This window comes from Chiloscyllium punctatum, chromosome 33 (assembly GCF_047496795.1).
Source record: "Chiloscyllium punctatum isolate Juve2018m chromosome 33, sChiPun1.3, whole genome shotgun sequence".
Lineage (NCBI taxonomy): Eukaryota > Metazoa > Chordata > Chondrichthyes > Orectolobiformes > Hemiscylliidae > Chiloscyllium > Chiloscyllium punctatum.
Window position 1 is genome coordinate 16,749,746 of NC_092771.1, and position 22,649 is coordinate 16,772,394.

At 41.9% G+C, this 22,649-nt stretch overlaps 1 protein-coding gene across 2 annotated transcripts in view; it reads left to right on the forward strand.

Annotated features, from left to right (window-relative positions):
• Positions 1 to 22,649, forward strand: part of LOC140458457 (dual oxidase 1-like) — a 118,650-nt gene that overhangs the window by 76,489 nt on the left and 19,512 nt on the right. For both annotated transcript variants that reach the window (XM_072553062.1, XM_072553063.1), the window contains 9 exons: positions 1,548 to 1,641; positions 3,624 to 3,799; positions 5,033 to 5,096; positions 11,139 to 11,237; positions 12,729 to 12,907; positions 15,807 to 16,037; positions 16,776 to 16,875; positions 18,108 to 18,157; positions 19,775 to 19,902. In XM_072553062.1, the coding sequence (XP_072409163.1) occupies positions 1,548 to 1,641; positions 3,624 to 3,799; positions 5,033 to 5,096; positions 11,139 to 11,237; positions 12,729 to 12,907; positions 15,807 to 16,037; positions 16,776 to 16,875; positions 18,108 to 18,157; positions 19,775 to 19,902 (1,121 nt within the window). The remainder of the gene's footprint in view (positions 1 to 1,547; positions 1,642 to 3,623; positions 3,800 to 5,032; positions 5,097 to 11,138; positions 11,238 to 12,728; positions 12,908 to 15,806; positions 16,038 to 16,775; positions 16,876 to 18,107; positions 18,158 to 19,774; positions 19,903 to 22,649) is intronic.

Consider the following 22,649-nt stretch of genomic DNA (forward strand, 5'->3'; position numbering starts at 1 on the left):
CCTTGTCTGTCCTAAAATTGGAAACGTATTCCCAACATCCACTCGGTTCAGGCCGTTCAGTATTCTGAAAGTTTCAATCAGATCTCCCCTCATCCTTCTAAACTCCATCAAGTGTTGTCTCAGAATCCTCAAATGTGTAAGAGACTTAACAGCGAATTTGCACAGAGCAAGCTCCCACAAACAGGGCAATGATTGTGAGTGCATGATTTTGTTTTATGTATTTTTTGTTGATCGATAACTGTTGGCACAGACATTGGGAAGAACTCCCTGCTCTGTACATTAGTGCCATGGGATCTCTCACATTTACCTAAACAGGCAGATGCAGCATCGGCTGAACATCTCATCCAAAGAGAACAGCACCGCTTCACTGCTGCCCTGGAGTTAGCCTATATTTTTGTGCACTGGTGTGTGACTTGAACCTTATGATTCAGAGAAAAGAGCACTAACTGAGGTAAGGCTGTGAATCATTGAATCCCTACAGAGTGGAAAGAGGCGCTTCAGCCCAACAAGTGCACACTGACCCTTTGAAGAATAACCCACCCCAGACCCATTTCCCCCCCCCCCCCCCCCCCCCATATTTATCCCTGAACATGATGGGAAATTTAGCACGATTCACTTAACCTGCACATTTTTGGACTGTAGGAGCACCCGGAGGAAACCCGCACAGACACGTGGAGAATATGCAAACTCAACACACACCTGAGGCTGGAATTCAACCTGTGTCCCCAGCACTGTGAGGCAGCAGTGCTAACCACTGAGCCACCGTGTCACCCTCAAATTCCTTTGAGGACTCAGTGGAAGTCAGTTTCGTGGCTAATTAAACCAGCTAAAGTTGGTGAAGTGCTCATCATGGAAACAACTTGCTTTTCAGTCCCACAGTCAAAAGAAAATATGTGCATGTTGCAGAAGGTTTGGATCATTTACCTGGAAAGTTTGCAGCTAGAGTCAATGAAAGTGAAAACTTTGTGGCTTTGATTGGAAGTTTAAAGATATGTTTCTGCTTTGCAGATCCTAGTCTGATTTTCATTGTAGTTTAAAAAGGAGGGAATGTTCTTTGAAATGCCAGGCTGGTCAGCCTGTCTCCAAAACAATGACTGACAGCTCCTGCTTTGTTTGACACTGTTACTGTGAAGCTCCAACTCTGTGTTGTGCAGAAGCTAAAATCTGTTTTGTTACTTGAAAATATTCTGCCATACCACAAAATTACAGAGCAGATTAGAAATGTTAATACAGAAGACCAAAACACCAAGTTTGGAATATTTTACTGTGATATTTTACTGTTTTCTTAGAAGTTTTAACAAATACTCGTTAAAATGTTTCAATCCACACTTCCTCAATCCTAGAGATTAAACCCGCATTGTAGGTCACTGGAGGAAGGGAGACTGGATTTGAAATGTTAACTCTGATTTCTCACCACAGATGATGTGAGACCTGCTGAGCTTTTCCAGCAATTTCTGTTGTTGTTGTTGAAGGTTTGGTCTCCTGTCGTGGAAAGCATTCAATTTTTCATTTCCAAAATTTAATATTTAACTATTTGATTTGTCTAGGTACTCCTGAGGAGAAATCAAAGCTAATGTTTGCAATGTATGATGTCGATGGGAGTGGTTCCATGTCAAAGGAAGAGTTCTCACAACTGCTGAGGTAAATGAAATAAACATTATCACATCTAATATTGTTCTTTATCCAGTGCGCATGTAATTGTTTCTCTGGACAGTACCTATTGTGCATTCACACGCTTGCTTATATCTTATACTGTCTGCTTTAGCTCAAAATATTCCAGAGCTGGCACTTGTTCTAAATCCAAACAGGTTTTATTATAGTACTTTGAAATATCTTTGAACTTTCAGGGTTTTAACACACATAGTCTCAACCCACAATCCAGAAACATTGTCCCTGTGGTTTTCATTACTTAACTCTCTAGCCTCACCAATAGGCTTAAGCAATCAAGTAGAGTTAGTAAGTATCAGTTCCCAGAAATAACATCATCAGACACTCGTCGATAGAACCATTGAACACTAAAGTACATGTTGTGGTATTATAAAAGTTTGATTGAGGATTTTCTCTGATGTGTCAAGTTCTGGTTGGTACACTTTCAGAAAGAATCTGAAGACATTAATGAGAATGCAGAAATTCACAAGATAGGTTCCAGGAATTAGTTACCTCAATTGTTACTTTTCTTGGAGAGAAAAAGGCTGAGAATAAAATTGATAGAGGTATTCAAAATTTTGTACCTGGGCAAAGCCCTTCCCATTGGCAAAAGGACCAAGAAGGATAAATCACCAGATTGAAAGTGAATAGTAAAAGAAATATTTGGAGACACAACGAGAAATATTTTCATGCAGTTGGTGGTTGGGATCTGAAAGCCTGAGGTTATGGTGGTGACAGGTCAACTGAGGCATTCGAAACGGCATTGGGTTATTATCTGAAAGTGAAGTTCATGTCGGTCTATAACAAGAAGGCTGTGGCAATAGGTGAATTGCTCATGAAGGTAGCTGGCACAACACAAAAGGCTTTTGCCTTTTGCACCTGCTGTTGCACCTCTGCGATTCAGTGCCCTGTTTAGAGTAACCAAACAAATAGGTTGTTTCAGATAAAAAAAGGGGACATTTTCTCAATAGCTCTGAAGTGCTGTTACAGAAATCATGTAGATCAGTGCATGGTAATAAAATCAAATATATTATTTGAGTATATCCAAACAATTTCATCATCATCTTGGTCCTCTTATAATTGAGGGGTCCAACATGAGATTGGCATTGATCTGGCAGCTCATGTTGATCCCCTAACCCTCACCCTCATCCTCAACTCATGCTCACCCAGGAGCTTCTGCAACTGTGCAGTATCCAGCCTTCCCCTGGGAGAGGTGGGTATTGTGACTTTGGCATAGATGTTCCATGACACAGACCAAACGAGATTCTGATGTTTGCCTCCACTTGGGCCAGTCAGCTACATCGCTTTCCCAATAGAGGAGGCCTGCATTCCAAAAATATGGAATGCCCTTTTTTAAGAGCATCCTGTATCATTTGTACTAACCACCTTTATGTGGTTAGCCTTGACACACAGATAGCCATTGAAATCTGCCTGGAGTATCTTATTGTTCTTTAGACCTCTTGCCCCTGGAGCATTACGGATATTCCATCACTGATTATCTTTACTGATGTAGACTTTTGATCTCATTGAAAACCAGGGATGTTGGGGATTAGGGGAAGGTGAGGTATACAGATGCAGGAGATCAGAGTCGAGAGTGTGGTGTTGGAAAAGCACAGCAGGTCAGGCGGCATCCAAGGAGCAGGAGAATTGATGTTTCGGACATAAGCCCCATTAGGCAAGAAAGTGGATCTGAGGCACAAGATCAGTAATAGCCACATCATACTGGAGCAGAGATGTGTAGAGTCATATAGTCTACTCTTGCTCCTTGTTTATTTTCTTCAAACAAACAGCAAATTGGCCATTATCTCACTATGAAACTAAATTAAACAGAGTACTACTCTAAAGATACTTTTCTGATTTGATGAGAAACGTTAGTAGCGTCTTTGTATTGAGTGGAAAGTTAAAATTCATGCGAGTATCATAATATTTTGTTCCATTTGCTTAAAGGCAGGGCTGTTTTCCTTTTAATATTTTAGGTCTTTCATCGAGATCTCAAACAACAGCTTGCCAAAGGGAGAGATAGAGAATGTGATGGAGTCAATGTTCAAAGATGCAGGATTTGAAGATAAAGAGGAGATAATGTGGGAGGATTTCCATTGCCTGTTCCGTGACCATTACCAAGAGATGGAGCTTTCTCAGCCTGCTCTGAAAGGTCATCAAACCTTTTAGAGTATTAAAGACTGGTGAATCCTATGTTTCCAAATAGTAAAGGCAAATTGGTATTTTATAGCCATGATTATCTGGGTCTATATTTGGGGGCAATATAATGTGCAGGTTCGTTTACGTAAGGATTGGATATATTGCTGCACTCACCAAATCAATGACTGATACCTTTCCTTTCAATTACCTTCACCATGTTGGCTAATATCTTCCCTGATTTTTCCTCCTGACAAAATCTTTCTGTCTTTATTTGAAATAGGTACAGTAGTTAGTTTATGGCAGCATCTATGAAACAAGGAGCAAATGGTTACTGTTTCAAGTTAATGCTCATTCATCACACCTGTTCATCAGAAATGTTAATATTTTTCTTTTCACTAATAATGCCAGGTTTAAAAAGAAAATTATGAGATCCAAGGGCACAATTCATTGTCCATCCCTAATTTCCTTTGAAAGGCTGGTGATGAGACATCTTTTTGAACCATTGCAGACCTTGTGGCATGGGTACACTCAACAATGCTGTTAGGGAGGGAATTACAGGATATTGGCTGAATGTCAGTGAAGCAAGTGACAATGTGTGGAGGTCAGAAGCTTAGTATCTTGTAGCAACGGATTTCCCAAAGTCTGACCACCATCTCTAAGACACCAGTTAAGAGTGTGAAGAATAGTCCCTCCTTGCCTGGATGAGTGCAGCTCCAAGATCACTCAAGAAGCTCGACACCGACCAGGTTAAAGAAATCCACTTGATAGGCATCCCATCCACCACCTTCAATGTTCACTCACTCCACTACGGATGCACAATGATGACAGTATGTACCATCTAGACGTTGCACTGTGGCAATTCACAAACTTTTGATAGATACCACAATCTCAAACATGTAGAAAGAACTGGTCAGCAGATGCAAAGGTCCCTACTAGCCGTGACTTCCTTTTAAAGTCACAGATCATCCTAACTTGGAAATATGTGGTCATTCCATTAGTATTGCTTGGTCCAAGTCCTGGAAAGTCCTTTTTGACAGCATTGTGGATGTAAGTAACCACACCTCAAGAGCAGTTAGGGATGGACAACAATTATTGGCTTCATCATTGGCATCCACATCCCAAAAAACAATTTAACCCAACCACAAGTAGAAGTAAAACTGAGAAGATGTTATCAATGGTACTTTTACTAACTTGTAGCTTGGTACTTTTACATTTGATGTTAATTGTTGTGAATTTACCACTTCAGGACCTGAAGGAAAGAAACATGACAAAGCAAACCGGGCTTCCTTCGTAATAAAGAAAAAGAATGAGTAAGTAAACCACAACCAATTAACGTGATCCAATAGAGGAATTCAAAATTATGTGGACACTGGGATACAGAGGGAAAATGTTACCACTTGTACTGGGGCCATTTTAGATACCATCATTGTAATTGTGGGACTAATAAATTCAGTAATAAATTCAGGCTCTAATCTCCTGCACCTGCAGTCCTCACTTTTTCTTAATGAATTCAATAACCAATTTAGAAGATTGACGAGCTTACTATTGCAAAAAAGTGATAAAGGTAAATAGCACAAATGCCTTTAAGGGGAAGTTAGATCGGCGCACGAGAATGAAAGATATTGCTATCTGGGTTAAAGTAAGTATAGGTGGAGGAGGTCCATGGAGATAATATGGACCAACATAATCCTTTTGGATAGAATTGCTAGATTCTGTGCTGAATATTTTTTATATAAAAAATGCACCTTAAAGAATGATGGGCTCACACCACCAGTAAAAATACAGTGAAACAGACCCCTAATAAATTTGGAAATGGACTCATTTACACAGTTGGTACTTCGTTAGGGTGTATCAGTGGCACAAGTAGATGAAATCACAACATCTCTTTCATACTACCTCACTTGGAAATGTAGAATTTTTTTATTGAATTATAGAATCCCTACAGTGTGGAAACAGGCCCTTTGGCTCAACAAGCCCACACCGACCCTCTGGAGGATATCCCATCCAAACCCATTCCCCTACCCTATTACTCTACATTTACTCCTAACTAACACATCCCTGAACACTATGGGACAATGTAGCATGGCCAATTCACCTAACCTGCACAGCTTTGGACTGTGGGCTCATTCCTGAAGAAGGGCTTATGCCCGAAACGTCGATTCTCCTGCTCCTCGGATGCTGCCTGACCTGCTGTTTTTTTCCAGCACCACATTTTTCAACTGTGGGAGAAAACCAGAGCACTTGAAGGAAACCCACGCAGACATGGGGAGAATGTGCAAACACCAAACAGACAATCGCCCAAGGCTGGAATTGAACCCGGGTCCCTGTCTCTGTGAATCAGCTGTGCTTACCACTGAGCCCACACCATCACTGTCACTGAATCAAAATCCTGGAATTCCTTCCCTAGGGATGTTGTGGAACTATCTTTCATTTTCTATTCCCTTGTGGGATGTAGGGGTCACAGGCTAGCCAGCATTTATTGCTGCCTTCTCGAACTGCTGTAGGTCGACCCAACATGTCCTTTGGGAAGCAATTCCAGGATTTTTGACCCAGCGACAGTGAAGGAGCAGAGATATATTTCCACGTCAGGATGGAGTGTTGCTTGGAGCAGAACCTTCAGGGACTGATGTTCCCATGTATCTGCTGCCCCTGTCCTTCCAGATAGAAGTGGAAGGTTCTGTCTAAGGCTTTTTGGTGAATTTCTGCAGCGCATCTTGTACCTACAGCATGTGGACTGCAGCAGTTCAAGAAGGATGCTCACTGCCACCTTCTCAAGGGCAACTAGGGATGGGCAAAAGATTACTTGCCAGCCAGCAACACCCACATCTCACAAGTGAATACTCTTAACCTTAAGGTCTGACCTGGGCCCATTTGTGTAAAGATATGGTCAGTGCTCACAAATCAATATGCTTCTATTACTTTAACAAATTATCATACTACCAATAACCTAAAATGTCAGTATCCTGTAAAACCAAAAGACGAGAGGCAAATGTAGGCCATTCAGCCTAACAAGGCTCCTCAAGAGATCTGGGAGGTGCTTAAAGACATATTTTATTGATCCATAAAATATAGGAAAGTTATAGGTTTAATCAGAAGTCTACATTAATTATTCTTGTTTGAAGCAATGCAGTGGGTGTCAATAGCCATGGGTCTGGAGAACATTGCTCAGTGTTCCTCCCCTTGCAAAAAGGGGAGTCATAGAGATGTTCGGCATGGAAACAGACCCTTTGGTCCAACCCATCCACACTGACCAGATATCCCAACCCAATCTAGTCCCACCTGCCAGCACCCGGCCCATATCCCTCCAAACCCTTCCTATTCATATACCCATCCAAATGCCTCTTAAATCTTGCAATTGCACCAGCCTCCACCACTTCCTCTGGCAGCTCATTCCATACACGTACCACCCTCTGCGTGAAAAAGTTGCCCCATAGATCTGTTTTATATCTTTCCCCTCTCACCCTAAACCTATGGCCTTTAGTTCTGCACTCCCCGACGCCAGGGAAAAGACTTTGCCTATTTACCCAATCCATGCCCCTCATAATTTTGTAAACCTCCAAAAGGTCACAATGGGTGTCCATGTCTGCAGATAGGCAATCCTGCTTCTCATTACTTTGCACGGTCCTATCCTTCTGGTTAAACACAAATCACACCCTTGCCACTGAATTATCCCAATCCCCTCCACTTTTGACTGTCCATGCTTCACTGTTGCAATAATCCTACATCCTGTGTTCATGAATTCTGCAGTAACATATGAAGGCGTTACAATGAGAGAGATTCTGGCTGAACAGCATCATCAGGTTGGAAAGTGAATTTCACTTTCATGAAATCCATTCTGGGATTAGCAACTCCATGGAATGCCGGTGTTTTTTCAGACACAACCAAGTATGAAGCAGAAATAGCCAGAGAAACTCAGCAGGTCTGGCAGCATCTGTGGAGTCAGGAACAGTCAGCATCTTGAGTCCACTGACTTTGCTTCAAACCATCCTAAAGAAAGGTCCCTAGATCCAAAATGTTGAGTGTGTTTCTATAGAAAGTGCTGACTTTCTCAGCTATTGCTGTTTTTGTTTCAGATTTCCAGCAGTCACAGTTCTTTGATTTTGTTATTCCAGATAGCATGACTCATTAGCTGTGTATTCACAGACATGCAGCTTGGCCAAACTAATTCACTGAAAAACACCATTTAACTGCTGATTGTGAATTTATCACTTCATAGTGGCACAGTGATTAGGACTGCTGCCTCACAGTGCCAGAGACCGGAGTTCAAGTCCCGCCTCAGGTGACTATGTGGAGTTTGCACATTCTCCCCATGTCTGCGTGGGTTTCCTCTGGGTGCTCTGGTTTCCTCCCACAGTCCAAAAATGTGCAGGTTAGGTGAATTGACCATGCTAAATTGCCCGTAGTGTTAGGGGCAGGGGAATGGGTCTGGGTGGGTGGCGGGTCGGTGTGGACTTGTTGGGCCGAATGTAAGTAATCTAATCTAAAAGTGATACAATCAGACAAATGAGTAGCTGCATGCTAATATATTCAAGAGGTCACTTTACTAGGTCTGGGTTTCATGATTTATATTTTAAGTCCTGTTCCAAAGTTTCATGCAAGACATGACAATTGTCTGACCATTGTCCTTTATAAGTAGCCTTTTTAATTTCCCAATACCACACAAATTTTAAATCCTTTTAAATTAAATGTGTTCTTATGTGGAGGATTGGCTGCTGGAATGAGCTACCAGAACTAAATCAGACCGGGGGGAGGGTCACACCATTCTGATAATGGAAAACAGGCACAGAAAGATTAGATTCCCTACAGTGTGGAAACAGGCCCTTCAGCCCAACCAGTCCACACCGACCCTCCAAAGACTAACCCACCCAGACCAATTTCCCTCTGACTAATGCACCTAACACTATGGGCAAATTACCTGTCCTACACATCTTTGGACTGTGGGAGGAAACCCACGCAGACACAGGGGGGAATGTGCAGACTCCACACAGATGGTCACCCAAGACTGGAATTGAACCTGGGACTATGAGGCAGCAGTGCTAACCACTGAGCCACCATGCCGCCCCAAATCCCGACCAATATGAAGCTTCTCTTTCCATGTTTTCCCAATGGAACAGCCTCCACTTTCCTAAAGTAATTATTTCCCACAGACTGTTTATCTCAAGTGGTACAGGCCTTATGATCACAGCAGGACTCACGCCATATCTCAGCTTTCCCTGCTGAAATGAGTATCGTCTCACATTTCTTAAGTTAACCTGAGATGTGCCCAGCACATTTGTTACCTTCTCATAGCTAAGGGAGGAGACAGATTAATTGAGTTTTCCCTAGCCCGATGGAAAAGCTATCACTCATGTAAACAAAAGAACTCATGACAAAACATGTCCAGAGCCCATTTTCCACTTTGCGTTATCTGGCAATCTGCCTCTGATCAGAGGAAAGTCTCGAACTGCAAAGACCTGAACATTTGGTTAGATACGTGGATTTTATTCATCGTAACTGATCAGTTTAAAGAAAAAGAACTTTTTTAAATTTGTGATCTCTTCTCTGTGCGACTTCAGGATTTGCAAGGCTTGTTGCTTAATTCTTCAACCATTAACATTATATGGCGTATCTCAATGTGCCAAGAGATGGGCAATGTGCTTCACCTAACTTGGCATTCATCCCGCTTAACTATTGCCACACCTCCTGTTCACGGTCAGTAGACACTATCAAAAAATTGGTTTCTCTCAGGATACATCCATCTTCCTTGCTGAAGGAATTCATGCAGAATTAAGTAGCCTTTCAGAATAGGAGGACAGAAATCTTCAATAAAAAAATGTTTTGTTTGTACTCCCACACCTAGACTTTAAAAGAATGTCATGAAATTTTGCCAAACTAAACATTCTTTTCACTTCATCATGACATCCAACTAAGTTTATCAGTTTAACCATGTTGGTTAAATTACTAAAATATATACAGGTATTTGTAAGATTCAGATGTTCCAGGTTTAATCCTTGCCATGAGGCTCTGAGATTTGATGTGTTCTATATTTCACTCTGAGCATGCTGTATCTCAGATTTTAAATTTAGTGTTGATCTTGCTGTTTGTGCACCTCCTCTGCAGCCAGACGTTGTGTTCTTCACTCTGTTCTGTTACCCTGATGCACTTTATATGGTCTGGTCTGCCTGTACTGCACACAAAACAGAACTTTTCAATACATATGACAATAATAAATCAGTTCACATCAAATGCGTTGGGTATCCAATCTACTTGTGAGCATGAGTTTGTGAAAGAGAGGAATATCAGTAAAATAAAGCCACAGGTGTTCCTTATCTAGCTGAGCCTCAGGATTAAAAGATAATTATTTAAATATCATTGATTGTCTCCACAATGTTTTAATTAGATTCCCTACAGTGTGAAAACAGGCCCTTCTACCCAACTAGTCCACACCAACTCTCCAAAGAGTTACCCAACCAGATCCATTTCCTCCTGACTAATGCACCTAACACTATGGGGCAACTTTGCATGGCCAATTCACCTGATCTGCATAACTTTGGACTGTAGGAGGAAGCCCACGCAGACGCAGGGAGAACGCGCAAACTCCACACAGAGAGTTGCCCGAGGCCGGAATCGAACCCAGGTCACTGGTGCTATGAGGCAGCAGTGCTAACCACTGTGCTGACCCCAAATTTGTTGTTATTTATAATATTGTTATGTTATTTTCCAAAATGTGTTACATATGGTAGGAAGGTGTCGTATGATTCCTGTGTAAGAGAGGCGTTCACTAAGCAACAGTACTTTAGTAAATCAGAACATGTCTAATCAAGAATTAGTAGCCTCCTCGCTTTGGAAGCAATAGGTTGTGAGTTGAAGAGGCTAACCCATCAGTGCAATACTGAGGGAGTGCTGCACTGTTAGAGGTGCTGGTTTAGAGATAACACATCAGTGCAGCCTCATTTGGCAATTCAAGCAGGGGTAAAAGATCCAATAATACTATTCAAAGCAAAGAAGGGAGTCTGCATGTGTCCTGCCCACCACTGATTTCAACAAACACAGCATATGAGCTAATTGTTTGACAGAGCTAATGCATTTTATGGGATCTTGCTTAGCACAATTCAGCAAGAATTGTGTCACAGCAATTATACTTAATTGATTAGATAGGAAGTGTTTTGGGATGTTTTGCAAAGGTGGTTGTTGCTATAATAAACCGTCATTTGTTGTTCCTGTTTCTTAAAGGTGTTTGTGATTCACGTCAGCATTTTCTTGTGTAAACCTGGTAAACCTCATTTAGACAACAGCTGGGGAAGTTGCTTTCACACGGGACTTAAGTAAATTTTCTTTCAAGCCTCACAAGCCATCACTTTGACATTTTTCAGAGGGTCAAAGGGCACAGAAAACCAACAAGAAACCAGTCCAGCTGAAACCTTGAGCCCGGATCATTTTGTCCTGGATTTGCGGAAACGATTTGGCAAGAAGTAAGAAATGAAATACAATATTAGCTCAGTATCACAGCCGCAGGATTATTCAATCAATTTAAGTCACAAGTTGCTTTTATATCAGGAGCAAATCTTTGCTAAATTTAAATCAGGGTGGGGGTGAAGAATAAACATAGAAACATAGAAAATAAGTACAGGCCATTCGGCCCTTCGAGCTTGCATTTAATAAGATCATGGCTGATCTCAGTATCTCACTCCTGCCCTCTCCCCATACCCCTTGATCTCTTCAGGGGCCGTGTCCAGCTCCCCTCTTGAATAAATCGAACAAACTGGCTCCAACAGCTTCCTGTGGAAGAGTATATTACAAACTATCTGAATGAAGAAATTCTTCCTCATCTCAGTCTGAATGGCCTACCCCTTATTCTTACACTGCAACCCCTAGTTCTGGATTTCCCCAACATCAGGAACATTCTTCCCACATCTAGCCTGCCCAGTCCCATCAGGAATTTATATGTTTCTATAAATCTCCCCCACCCCCTATTCTTCTATATTCCAGTCTATACAAGCCCTGTCAATCCAATCTTTTCTCATATATCAGTCAATCCAATCTTTCCTCATATTCTGGGAGTCAGTCAGGTGATTTTTCACTGGACTCCATCAATAACAAGAATATCCTTCCTCAGAAAAGGAGACCAAAACTGCACACAATACTCAAGGTGTGGCCTCACCAAGGCCCTGTATAACTGCAGCAAGACAGCCTTTGGTCCGATACTCAAGTCCACACCGTACAAAGGAGAGCACACCATTAGCTTTCCTCATTGCCTTCTGCATCTGCATGCCAACCTTCGATGACTATTCCACCATGACATCCAGGTCTCATTGCACCTCACTTTAAAGTCAAAGAAACATTCAGCGCTCCAAACGCTATTGGATAACCTTCCTCCTTTTCTAACAAAATGTAAATACAATTCTCTTTTTTACTATTTCTCTGTGAAATTTGGAGCATCTTTTGATTTACCTCAGTAGCAAATAAAATCATATATTTGAGCTATCAGTAGGGATAGCATCCTAGCAAGTAAAAAATCAAGGAATTGTTTTCATTTATTGTCTATATAGCTTTAGAAAAGAAAACTTTCTTTAGAGATGTTGATTTTAGAGGTTGTTTTTTCTTGATGGAAGATGTTATCTTGCACTGGGGTAAGATATGATAAATGCTGCTTCTCAGAGGACATTAAACCAAGGTCTCCTGGCTTTTGGTGCAATTTTGAAAAAGATTAGCATTACTCATCTCTGCCCTGGCCAATATTTATTCCTTCACAAAAATTGCTAAAACTCAGATTATTTTGTCATTATCTCATTCCTGTTTATGGGAACTTGCTGTGCACAAATTGGAAACTGCTTTTCCTACATTGGATAGTGAAGACATTTCAAATGTGCATCATTGTCTTTAAAGTCCTTCAGGCATACCAACAGCATGAAAGATGCTTTATAAATGTAATTCTCTCTATTCTATTCTGTTTGTGTTTCAAGATCTTCTCAAGCCATGGGTAAAGTCTTTGCAGAACCAAAACGGGAAAAGTATACCAAAAATAAATTTTACCAGAAATACCATGAATATAGACAATATATTCAAAATCATCAACGTCAAATTTTTTGTGTAATCATCTTCTTTGGAATTACTGCGGGTGTCTTTGTTGAACGTGCCTATTGTAAGTACCATGTTATATTTGCATAACCAACCATTTACAATTAACAGACCATGTTACCATGGGAGCAAGAGGAGGCTTTTTTGGGGTCTTTTTTAGCTGCTTTGTTAGATTATGACTTATCTGTGACGTAGCTTCATATATTTGCCACCTGGGTTACAAACAAAATCTCAATTTTGCAATCTCTATTTGACCCTCTCACCCTGACTGCAGCCTCATTAACCTTTTCCAAGAGAAAATTTAAGACTTCCACACCCCTTAGGTGAATAAATGATTCCTTGTTTTAACCCTGAATGACCCAATTCTAATTTTAAGCATACATCCCTTTTGTTTTGTATACTTCTGTGAGATGAAGTGGTTAACTAACAAATGAGAAGTAACTATGCTTATCAAATGATTTGACGGTTTTAAATCCTCAATTAAATTGGGGTGGTGATCTCCAAGTGGTGTTACTGCTCCACTGTTAATCCAGCGAGCCAGTTAATGAGCTGGGGACCTGGGTTTGAATCCTGTCATGGCAGATGGTAGACTTTTGAATTCAATAATAATCTGGAAATAAGGCTCTAATGATGACCACAAAACCATTGGAAAAACAATCTGGTTCACTAATGTCCTTTAGGGAAGGAAATATGCCATCCTTACTTGGTCTGGCCGACATGTGACTCCAGATAGCAATGTGGTTCACTCCTAACTATCACCTGCACAATTAGATTGGACAATGAATGCTGGTGTTGCCGGTGATGCTCACATCCCTTGAATGAAGAAACAAAAATCACTCTCTAATATTCTATTGCCTCAAGTGAAGAGAGGCAAAATCTTGGGTATCACTCTGATGTATCAATGCTACATTTTCTCCAAGACAAATACTTATTTTCTGAGTTGCGATAGCTGGAACTGAATGTGGTATTCCCCACATAATCTGATCAAAGTTTGCTATAACCTCAGGAAGAAATCTTACACTCAATTCAGCTTTTAACTGTGTTTTTATATTCGTTCCTGAGATGTGGGTGTTGATTACTATTTCTGCCCTTCCTTAACTGCCCTCAAAGTTGGTGAAGAGCTGCCTTCTTGAACCATTGCCACTCTGGGGTAAGGTAGTATACCCGCAGTGCTGAAAGGAAGAGAGTTTCAGGATTGGAGCCCGGCAGCATTGCAGGAGTAGAGATATAGTTACAAGTCAGGATGGATATGACTTTGAGGTACAACTTTTCACACCTATCTGCTTTTTAAAACTATATGCGGCTGTACAGGACATTGGTTAGGCTACTTTTGAATACTGTAATTCTGGTCTCCCTCCTATAGGAAGGATGTTGTGAAACTTTAAAGGGTTCAGAAACGCTTTGTTACCACGTTTGGAGGGTTTGTGTATAGGGAGAGGCTGAATAGGCTGGGGCTGTTTTCCCTGGAGCATCGGAGGCTGAGGGGTGACCTTATAGAGGTTTATAAAATCATCAGAAGCATGGATAGGGTGATTAGACAAAGTGGCAAAAGTGAGGACTACAGATGCTGGAAACCAAAGTTTAGATCAGAGTGGTGCTGGAAAAGCACAGCAGGTCAGGCAGCATCCGAGGAGCAGGAAAATCGACGTTTCGGGCAAAAGCCTGATGAAGGGCTTTTGCCCGAAACGTTGATTTTCCTACTCCTTGGATGCTGCCTGACCTGCTGTGCTTTTCCAGCACCTCTCTGATCTGAATAGACAAAGTCTTTTCCCAGGGTTGGGGGAGTCCAGAACTAGAGGGCATAGGTTTAAGGCGAGAGAGGAAAGATTTAAAAGGGACCTAAGGGGCAACCTTTTCACGCAGAGGGTCATGTGTGTATGGAATGAGCTGCCAGAGGAAGTGGTGGAGGCTGGTACAATTAAGAACATTTAAAAGGCATCTGGATGGGTACATGAATAGGAAGGGTTTAGAGGGATATGGGCCAAATGCTGGCAAATGGGACCAGATTAATTTCAGACCTGGTCAGCATGGATGAGTTGGACCGAAGGGTCTGTTTCTGTGCTGTACATCTCTATGACTCTAAGACACAAGAGCAGAAATGGCTCATTTAGCCCATCAAATCTGCTCTGTCACTCAAGGAGATCATGACTGATCTGGTAATCACCAGCTCCACTATTCTGCCCTTTCCCCATACCTTTTAATTCCCTTACTGATTAAGAATCTATGTCAACCATGAATATAATTATTGACCAAACCTCTGTGGCAAAGAGCTCCACAGATTCACATCTTCTCTGACAGAAGAAATTTCTACTCAACACTGCAACCCCTTATTGTGAAACTGTGCCCTCTGGTCCTAGACTCAGTGACATGGGGAAACATCGACCCTGTCAAATCACTTAAGAATCTTATATGTTTCAATAAGGTTGCCTCTCCCCATTGCAAATTTAAATGAGACAGTGATTCACAAGTGGAGTGGTTGCTCGGAGCTGGACAGCTGGTTGTAATGAACAGTGATACCATCAGTGCAGGTTCAATTCCCACACCAGCTTCAGTTAACGTGAAGGTTTCACCTTTTCAAACTCTCCCCTCGCCTGAGGCGTGGTGACTTTAAGTTAAACCATTACCAGTTGCCTCTCAAATGACAGAGCAGCCCCAAGGTCTGGTCAGACTTTACCGAGTTGCTAAGGACATCACTTAAATCGAGTAGTTACATTCACAGTTATGTGAACAGGCAAAATAATTTCAATGTATTGAACTGTTGATAAGATAGGTGTGAAAAGTTGTATCTCAAAGTCATATCCATCCTGACTTGTAACTATATCTCCACTCCTGCAATGCTGCCGGGCTCCAATCCTGAAACTCTCTTCCAAACAGCACTGCGGGTATACTACCTTACCCCAGAGTGGCAATGGTTCAAGAAGGCATGTTTGTGATATGTTGACGAATGCTCCCTTTCTCTTCAGACTATGCGGTGCTGAGAGAACATTCGGGAGTGCCCCAGACCACAAGAGTTGGTCTCATAATTGCCCGTGGGTCGGCAGCCGCAGTCTCCTTCATGTACTCGTACATCCTTCTCACCATGTGCCGGAACCTCATCACGATCCTACGTGAAACGTTCCTGAATCACTACATTCCCTTTGATTCAGCCGTGGATTTCCATCGTTGGGTTGCAATGGCTGCTGCCTTTTTCTCAGGTACTGAGTATGACAATACGTGTGCGTAGTGGTGAACGGAGATTCCGCTGACTCTGACCTTGAGCTTTCAAGGAACCACGTCAATCATGGCTCAGTGTGGGGGGAGGGGGGGGGAGGAGGGTAGTGCTCTCACCTCTGAGTCACAAGGTTCTGGGATCAAATCCTCCAGATCTCAAAAAGCCCCTCCTCTGCAGTACTGCATGATGGGAGGGAGATGCTCTCTTTCCAAACAAAAATTAAACTGAGGCTCTCTGTGCCTCCCAGGGTGCATGTAAATGATCCATTGGCACAGGTGAATTTATCCCTGGTGTTTTGGATAATACCCTAAAAGGAAACAGATGAGCTATTTCTGTGAGCATGCTCTGCACAAAGTTGCTGCCATGTTTCCTACATTACATGTCAAAAAGCACATCATTGACTGTGATGTTGAATTGTTTTATAACTTTGAGCTGTGGCAGGGTCAATTTAGCATTGGCCTCGTAATTATATTTTGAGTGAGTTACAATCAGGAGTCAATAATAGTTTCTGTAATATATGCAGTCCTGGTAAATTGATGAGTTCCCTGCTCAACAATAGCTGTAACGCGGTGGAAGCTTCAGTCCCAGCCACTTGAATATAACGAGAGGTAGACCTCTAACCCACTGCACACTCTGCAGTATTGATTACCCATTGTAGAACTGGGATATTGCTCGCAGTTAATTACACAACATATTTAGTTGGCTTTTTTTTTATTTGTAGTGCTCCACAGTGCGGCTCACGCAGTCAATATCTACACTTTCTCAGCCAACCCACTCAGCGTACTAGCCTGCCTATTTCCTGAGGCACTCTACGATGATGGGTAAGCTAAGTTCTTAATAAGAAAGAATTTCGAACATTGGAAATCAAGCCTGTTGCACCACTCAGCAAGAGCATGCCGATCAGATTTTGGTCTCAACCTCACTTCCCTGCTGACTCGCTCATCACCTTTAATTCCCTGATGCATGCTAATTTGATTTGATTTATTGTAGGCACATGTACTTAAGTACAGAGAAAAGCTTTGTTTTGTGAGCAGCGCAAGCAGATCATAGCGAACAAGGACTTATAGATCATAAGGTGCTTAGACAGAGCAAGGTATACAAGGTTATAGCTGCACAAGAGGGGGCAAGAAGCAAGATCAACATTAACAAGATCAATATTATTTGAAGTTCTCTATATCTCGAAGTTCTTTATATCCCGAAGTGTTCTGTATCCTAAAGTGCTCTATATTCCAACACCCACAATACTACCAGGTTTCCCTATAGCAGCTCGACAGTGATCCTTATTCATATTACTTTTTTGTTTCCATTTAAATTCTGTTTTCAGTATCCAGTCGAAAAATCAGTCATTCATGCGATTGATTGATTCAAGTCAAGGTGAGATCTCTACTTTTGAAGTAGATGAGCATTGAATATACTTGATCTTTCTGGATCCATCAAATTCTTTCATCTGGTAAAGTCCCAGTCCATAGCTGTCAGAGAAACAAAGTGAGACCTGTAGTTAAAAACCTGAATGGCGAAAAGGCCAGGTATTTAAGAGCTGGGAGCAGGAGTAGGCCACCTGGCCCCTTGAGCATGCTCCACCATTCAATAAGATCTTGGCCGATCTTTCCCCAGACTCAGCTCCACTTACCCGCCCTCTCACCATAACCCTTAATTCCTTCACTGTTCAAAAATCCATCTATCTTTGCTTTAAAAACATCAATGAGGTAACCTCAACTGCTTCACTGGGCGGGGAATTCACAACCCTTTGGGTGAAGAAGTGCCTCCTCAACTCAGTCCTTAATCTGCTCCCCCCTTATTTTGAGGCTATGCCCCCTGCCAGTGGAAACAACCACCCTGCTTCTGTCTTATCTTTTCCCTTCATAATTGTATATGTTTCTACAAGATGCTCCCTCCCATTCTTTTAAATTCCAATGAGTACAGTCCCAATCTACTCAATTTTTCCTCATAAGCCAACCCTTTCAACTCCAGAATCACTCTAGAGAGACTCCTCTGCACCCCCTCCAACACCTTACTGCATTTCATAACTGATGATGTCTCTTTTCTCCTGCAGGTCTGAAATTCCCTTGAAGTTTTACTGGTGGTTCTTTCAAAATATTACAGGTACTTGCATCCCCTGACCAAGGGGGTGAATTACTTCTCTAAAGGAAAATTTGTGCACAAACAGTAAGCTCGTGATACCATGTAATGTCTACTGTTGTGTGAACTGGTTATCATCCAAGTGATCTTCCTTAGATAAAAAGTGTTGACTGTGAGGACCATTAGAACCAAGTGTGCCATTCCTTGTCCACAAATATAGACTTAACATTCAAAGTAATCTGATCTGCAAACCCAGGATGATTTTCTTCCTCTCCCAAGTTCAGGGGTCACACGTCACTAGGTTTTGATTCAACAGGTTTATTTGAAATTAAAACCTCTCGGAGCACTATGAATCCATTAGCTGAACCTGATGAAGGAGCAGCACTACGAAAGCTTGTGATTTCAAATAAACCTGTTGGAGTATAATCTGGTGTCATGTGATTTCTGACCTTGTCCACCCCAGTCCAACACCGGCACCTCCACTCCTTTTCCAGGGTGCTATATGAATTTTAATTATCTCGGGTAAAGTTAAAAATCACACCATGCCAGGTTATGGTCCGACAGGTTTATTTGAAAGCATAATCTTTCAGAGCGCTGCTCCTTCATCAGGTGATACTGCTAGTGCTTCCAAATAAATCTGTTGGACTATAACCTACTGTGGTGTGATTTTTAACTTTGTCCTTCCTAATCCAACACTGGCACCTCCTTACATGGTCTGGCCTATCAGGCTCCAGGTCCAAGCCAATGTGGTTGATTCTTAAATCCCCTCTGAAAAGGCCAATTGTACGAAGAATGAACTAAGGATAGGCCATTCTGTGCTACGAGCCTGCTCTGCCATTCAGTGCAACTATGGCTGATCTAACTCATTCAATGGCAATTAAGAATGGACAACAAATGCTAGCCCGATCGGTAATACCCACATCCCTGAAAGAATTTTTTAAAAATCAGCTAAAGCTCAGCACAGCACTTAAATTTATAGTATGCTGTCGATCTCTCAGGGTGTCTGAGTTGCTATGTTTCCTTGCGCATTAATAGTTGGGAATTATGGATAATGATGGCAGCAATTCCAATGTTATTTCAATTATATGGCTGACCAGAATGTCTTGCCATTGGCGTGTGTTGGAAGGATTTGCAGCCTGTTTGGCTGCATTATGAATCCACCTTCCTTGATCCCCAAGTGGGACTCAAATACAAAGCATCTGACTCAGCGACACTGATTCTCACCTGCTGCGCCACAAAACCTCCTGTACATAAACTGCATGGCGGTAACAACTCCAATCCTCATTACTGTCAACCCCGTATCTCCTCTGAGAGCAGCTGCTAATTTAACAACGACCAGCATTGTAATGGGTTGCCTGGAACTGCAGACTCCACCATCTGGAAATTTAAGTTGTAACTGCCTGAAAGTCATTGAATTTGTGACCATGGGAAAAGGAAAGGAAATCTGAGCTGTTAGGTTGGGTTAATATTCAGCTCCCGGCCCTTTGCTCAACCTAGTGTTTGCCAATGTTTCTCCTGGAATACGGTAGACTTACAAGAAATTAATAGTCTCTGTCAGAAGTGCTGAGTCATGCATTATTGAGGAGTAATCCATCAGTCAGAACCCTAATAGGCGGTCATGATATTTATATTGTTTTTCAGGGATGACTGGAGTGCTTCTCCTCTTTTTCTTCTCAATTCTGCACGTCTTTGCCCTGCATTATTTTCGGCGCATTAGCTTCAGAGCGTTCTGGGTGTCCCACCATCTCTACATAGCGATATATGTCTTGGTAAGGAGACATCTTTCCAACTTCACAAGGGTGTCTACAGGTCCTAGTGAAAAATCACATTGGAATCAAAGGTTAGATTAGCTTGAACGTGAGATTTGTCGAATGCCTATTTACGAATGTGGCGTGCTAATGGAACGACTGTGGTACTGAGTGAGCCACCCTGAGGCTGGGACAAGTTCGTAAGTGTTTTTCGCTTGCAACTTGGTATCAAAAGTGTGAGTAATAGAAACCAACTGATTCATTCATATCCTCAGGGAAGCAGATCTGCTACCTCTGCTCAAACTAGCCTGTGGTTCATTCTCGAGCCATGCAACACTATTTAACCTTGAATGTCCTCTAAAGTGGTCTGGCACGCCAATTAGTTAACAAAACAGTCGCAAGAAAGGCTGCCAAGCACCCACTGCCTCAGGGCTCTTAAGGATCAATAAAAATATGACCTTAATTGTGTCTTCTGCATTTTGACAATGGCTAACCAAAACAATTTCAAAATTATAGGAACAATGCTTACATTTTTGATTCACATCATGAGCATATAAATTTGCCCACTGTCAGTGGGAAAGCCTATCCCCATTTTCCAATCTTTAAAATGTACTGTCATTGAATTTGATTCAATATCTATTTATTTTAAGCAGCTCTCCTCTGCAACTTAATGATTTTTTTTTCCTGCCTACTTTCTATTCTCCTTTCCCTTCTCTGAGACATGGTTCCACCTATGGTCGTTACCTTGTTCCTCAGCACAGTGGCTAGTTTTGATGTGTGGGCCCTTCAGGCAAATAGTAGTCAGCTATTTAACAGTGATGATGGATGGGAAGCATTCAACCTTTTATTCTTATCTGACATCTGCCCAAGCAGCATTGTGTATGGGTCAAAAAGGCTTAATACAGGTAGTCCCTGGGTTCCATTCTGGAGTTTGATTGCTAGTTCATTTGTACGCAAGTTGGAACACAGTGCAGGATTACGTAAGTGAAAGAAATGTTCATATGACAGGCCTTTGAAATTACACCCTTTTTATGGGATCACATTTAAAAGTACAGGCATTTGTAAGTCAGATGTTCATAAATCGGGTCCTCCCCAAGTCAGATGTTCATAAATCACTACTTGATTGAGTACAGTAAGCAGCACTCCCTGAGGCACTCAGTCAGAGTAAAGAAGGAGTTTGTAGGAAACAGACCAGAGCTAGTGTGCTGCGAATCTCTGAAATAATGAGGGTCATATTCATGCCAACTGTAAATGGTTGCAGTTCTACAATAAACTGCATATTGTTTGCTCGACAAAGCTCTTTGAGGGCAGAGAGATAGATGTCCTAATCCACTATTTTAGGTTTTAAAGAACCCATGCACAACAAGGCTCACTGGTCTATAGTTCCCTGGCTTGTCCTTACTGCCCTTCTTAAACAGTGGCATCACGTTAACCAACCTCCAGTCTTCCAGCACCTCACCTGTGACTATCGATGATACAAATATCTCCGCAAGAGGCCCAGCAATCACTCTTCTAGCTTCCCACAGAGTTCTAGGGTACACCTGATCAGGTCCTGGGGATTTATTCACCTTTATGCATTTCAAGACATCCAGCACTTCCTCCTTTTTAAAAAGGACATTTTGAAAGGTTCCACCATCTGTTTTGCTACTTTCTATATCTTCCATATCGTTTTCCACAGTAAATACTGATGTAAAATACTCATTTAGTATCTCCCCCATTTTCTGTGGCTCAACACGAAAGCTACCTTGCTGATCTTTGAGGGGCTCTATTCTCTCCCCAGTTACCCTTTTGTCCTGAATGTATTTGTAAAATCCCTTTGCATTCTCCTTAACTCTATTTGCCAAAGCTATTTCATGTTCCCTTTTTGCCCTCCTGATTTCCCTCTTAAGTATACTCCTACAGCCTTTATACTCTTCTAAGGATTCACTCGATCTATCCTGTCTATACCTGACATATGCTTCCTTCTTTTTCTTAACCAAACCCTCAATTTCTTTAGTCATCCAGCATTCCCTATACCTACCAGCCTTTCCTTTCACCCTGACAGGAATATATTTTCTTTGCATTGCGTTATCTCATTTCTGAAGGCTTCCCATTTTCCAGCTGTCCCTTTACCTGTGAACATCTGCCTCCAATCAGCTTTTGAGAGTTCTTGCCTGATACCGTCAAAATTGGCCTTTCTCCAATTTAGAACTTTAACTTTTTGATCTGGTCTATCTTTATCCATCACCATTTTAAAATGAATAGAATTATGGTCACTGGCCCCAAAGTGCTCCCCCATTGACACCTCAGTCACCTGGGAGAAAGTGAGGACTGCAGATGCTGGAGATCAGAGCTGAAAATGTGTTGCTGGAAAAGCGCAGCAGGTCAGGCAGCATCCAAGGAGCAGGAGAATCGACATTTCGGGCATGAGCCCTTTTGAAGAAGGGCTCATGCCTGAAATGTCGATTCTCCTGCTCCTTGGATGCTGCCTGACCTGCTGCGCTTTTCCAGCAACACATTTTCACCTCAGTCACCTGCCCTGCCTTATTTCCCAAGAGTAGGTCAGGTTTTGCACCTTCTCTAGTAGGTACATCCACATACTGAATCAGAAAATTGTCTTGTGCACACTTAACAAATTCCTCTCCATCTAAACCCTTAACACGATGGCAATCCCAGTCTATGTTCGGAAAGTTAAAATCCCCAACCATAATCACCCTATTGTTCTTACAGATAGCTGAGATCACCTTACAAGTTTGTCTTGGGCAACTTATTGGAGGGAATCCTGAGGG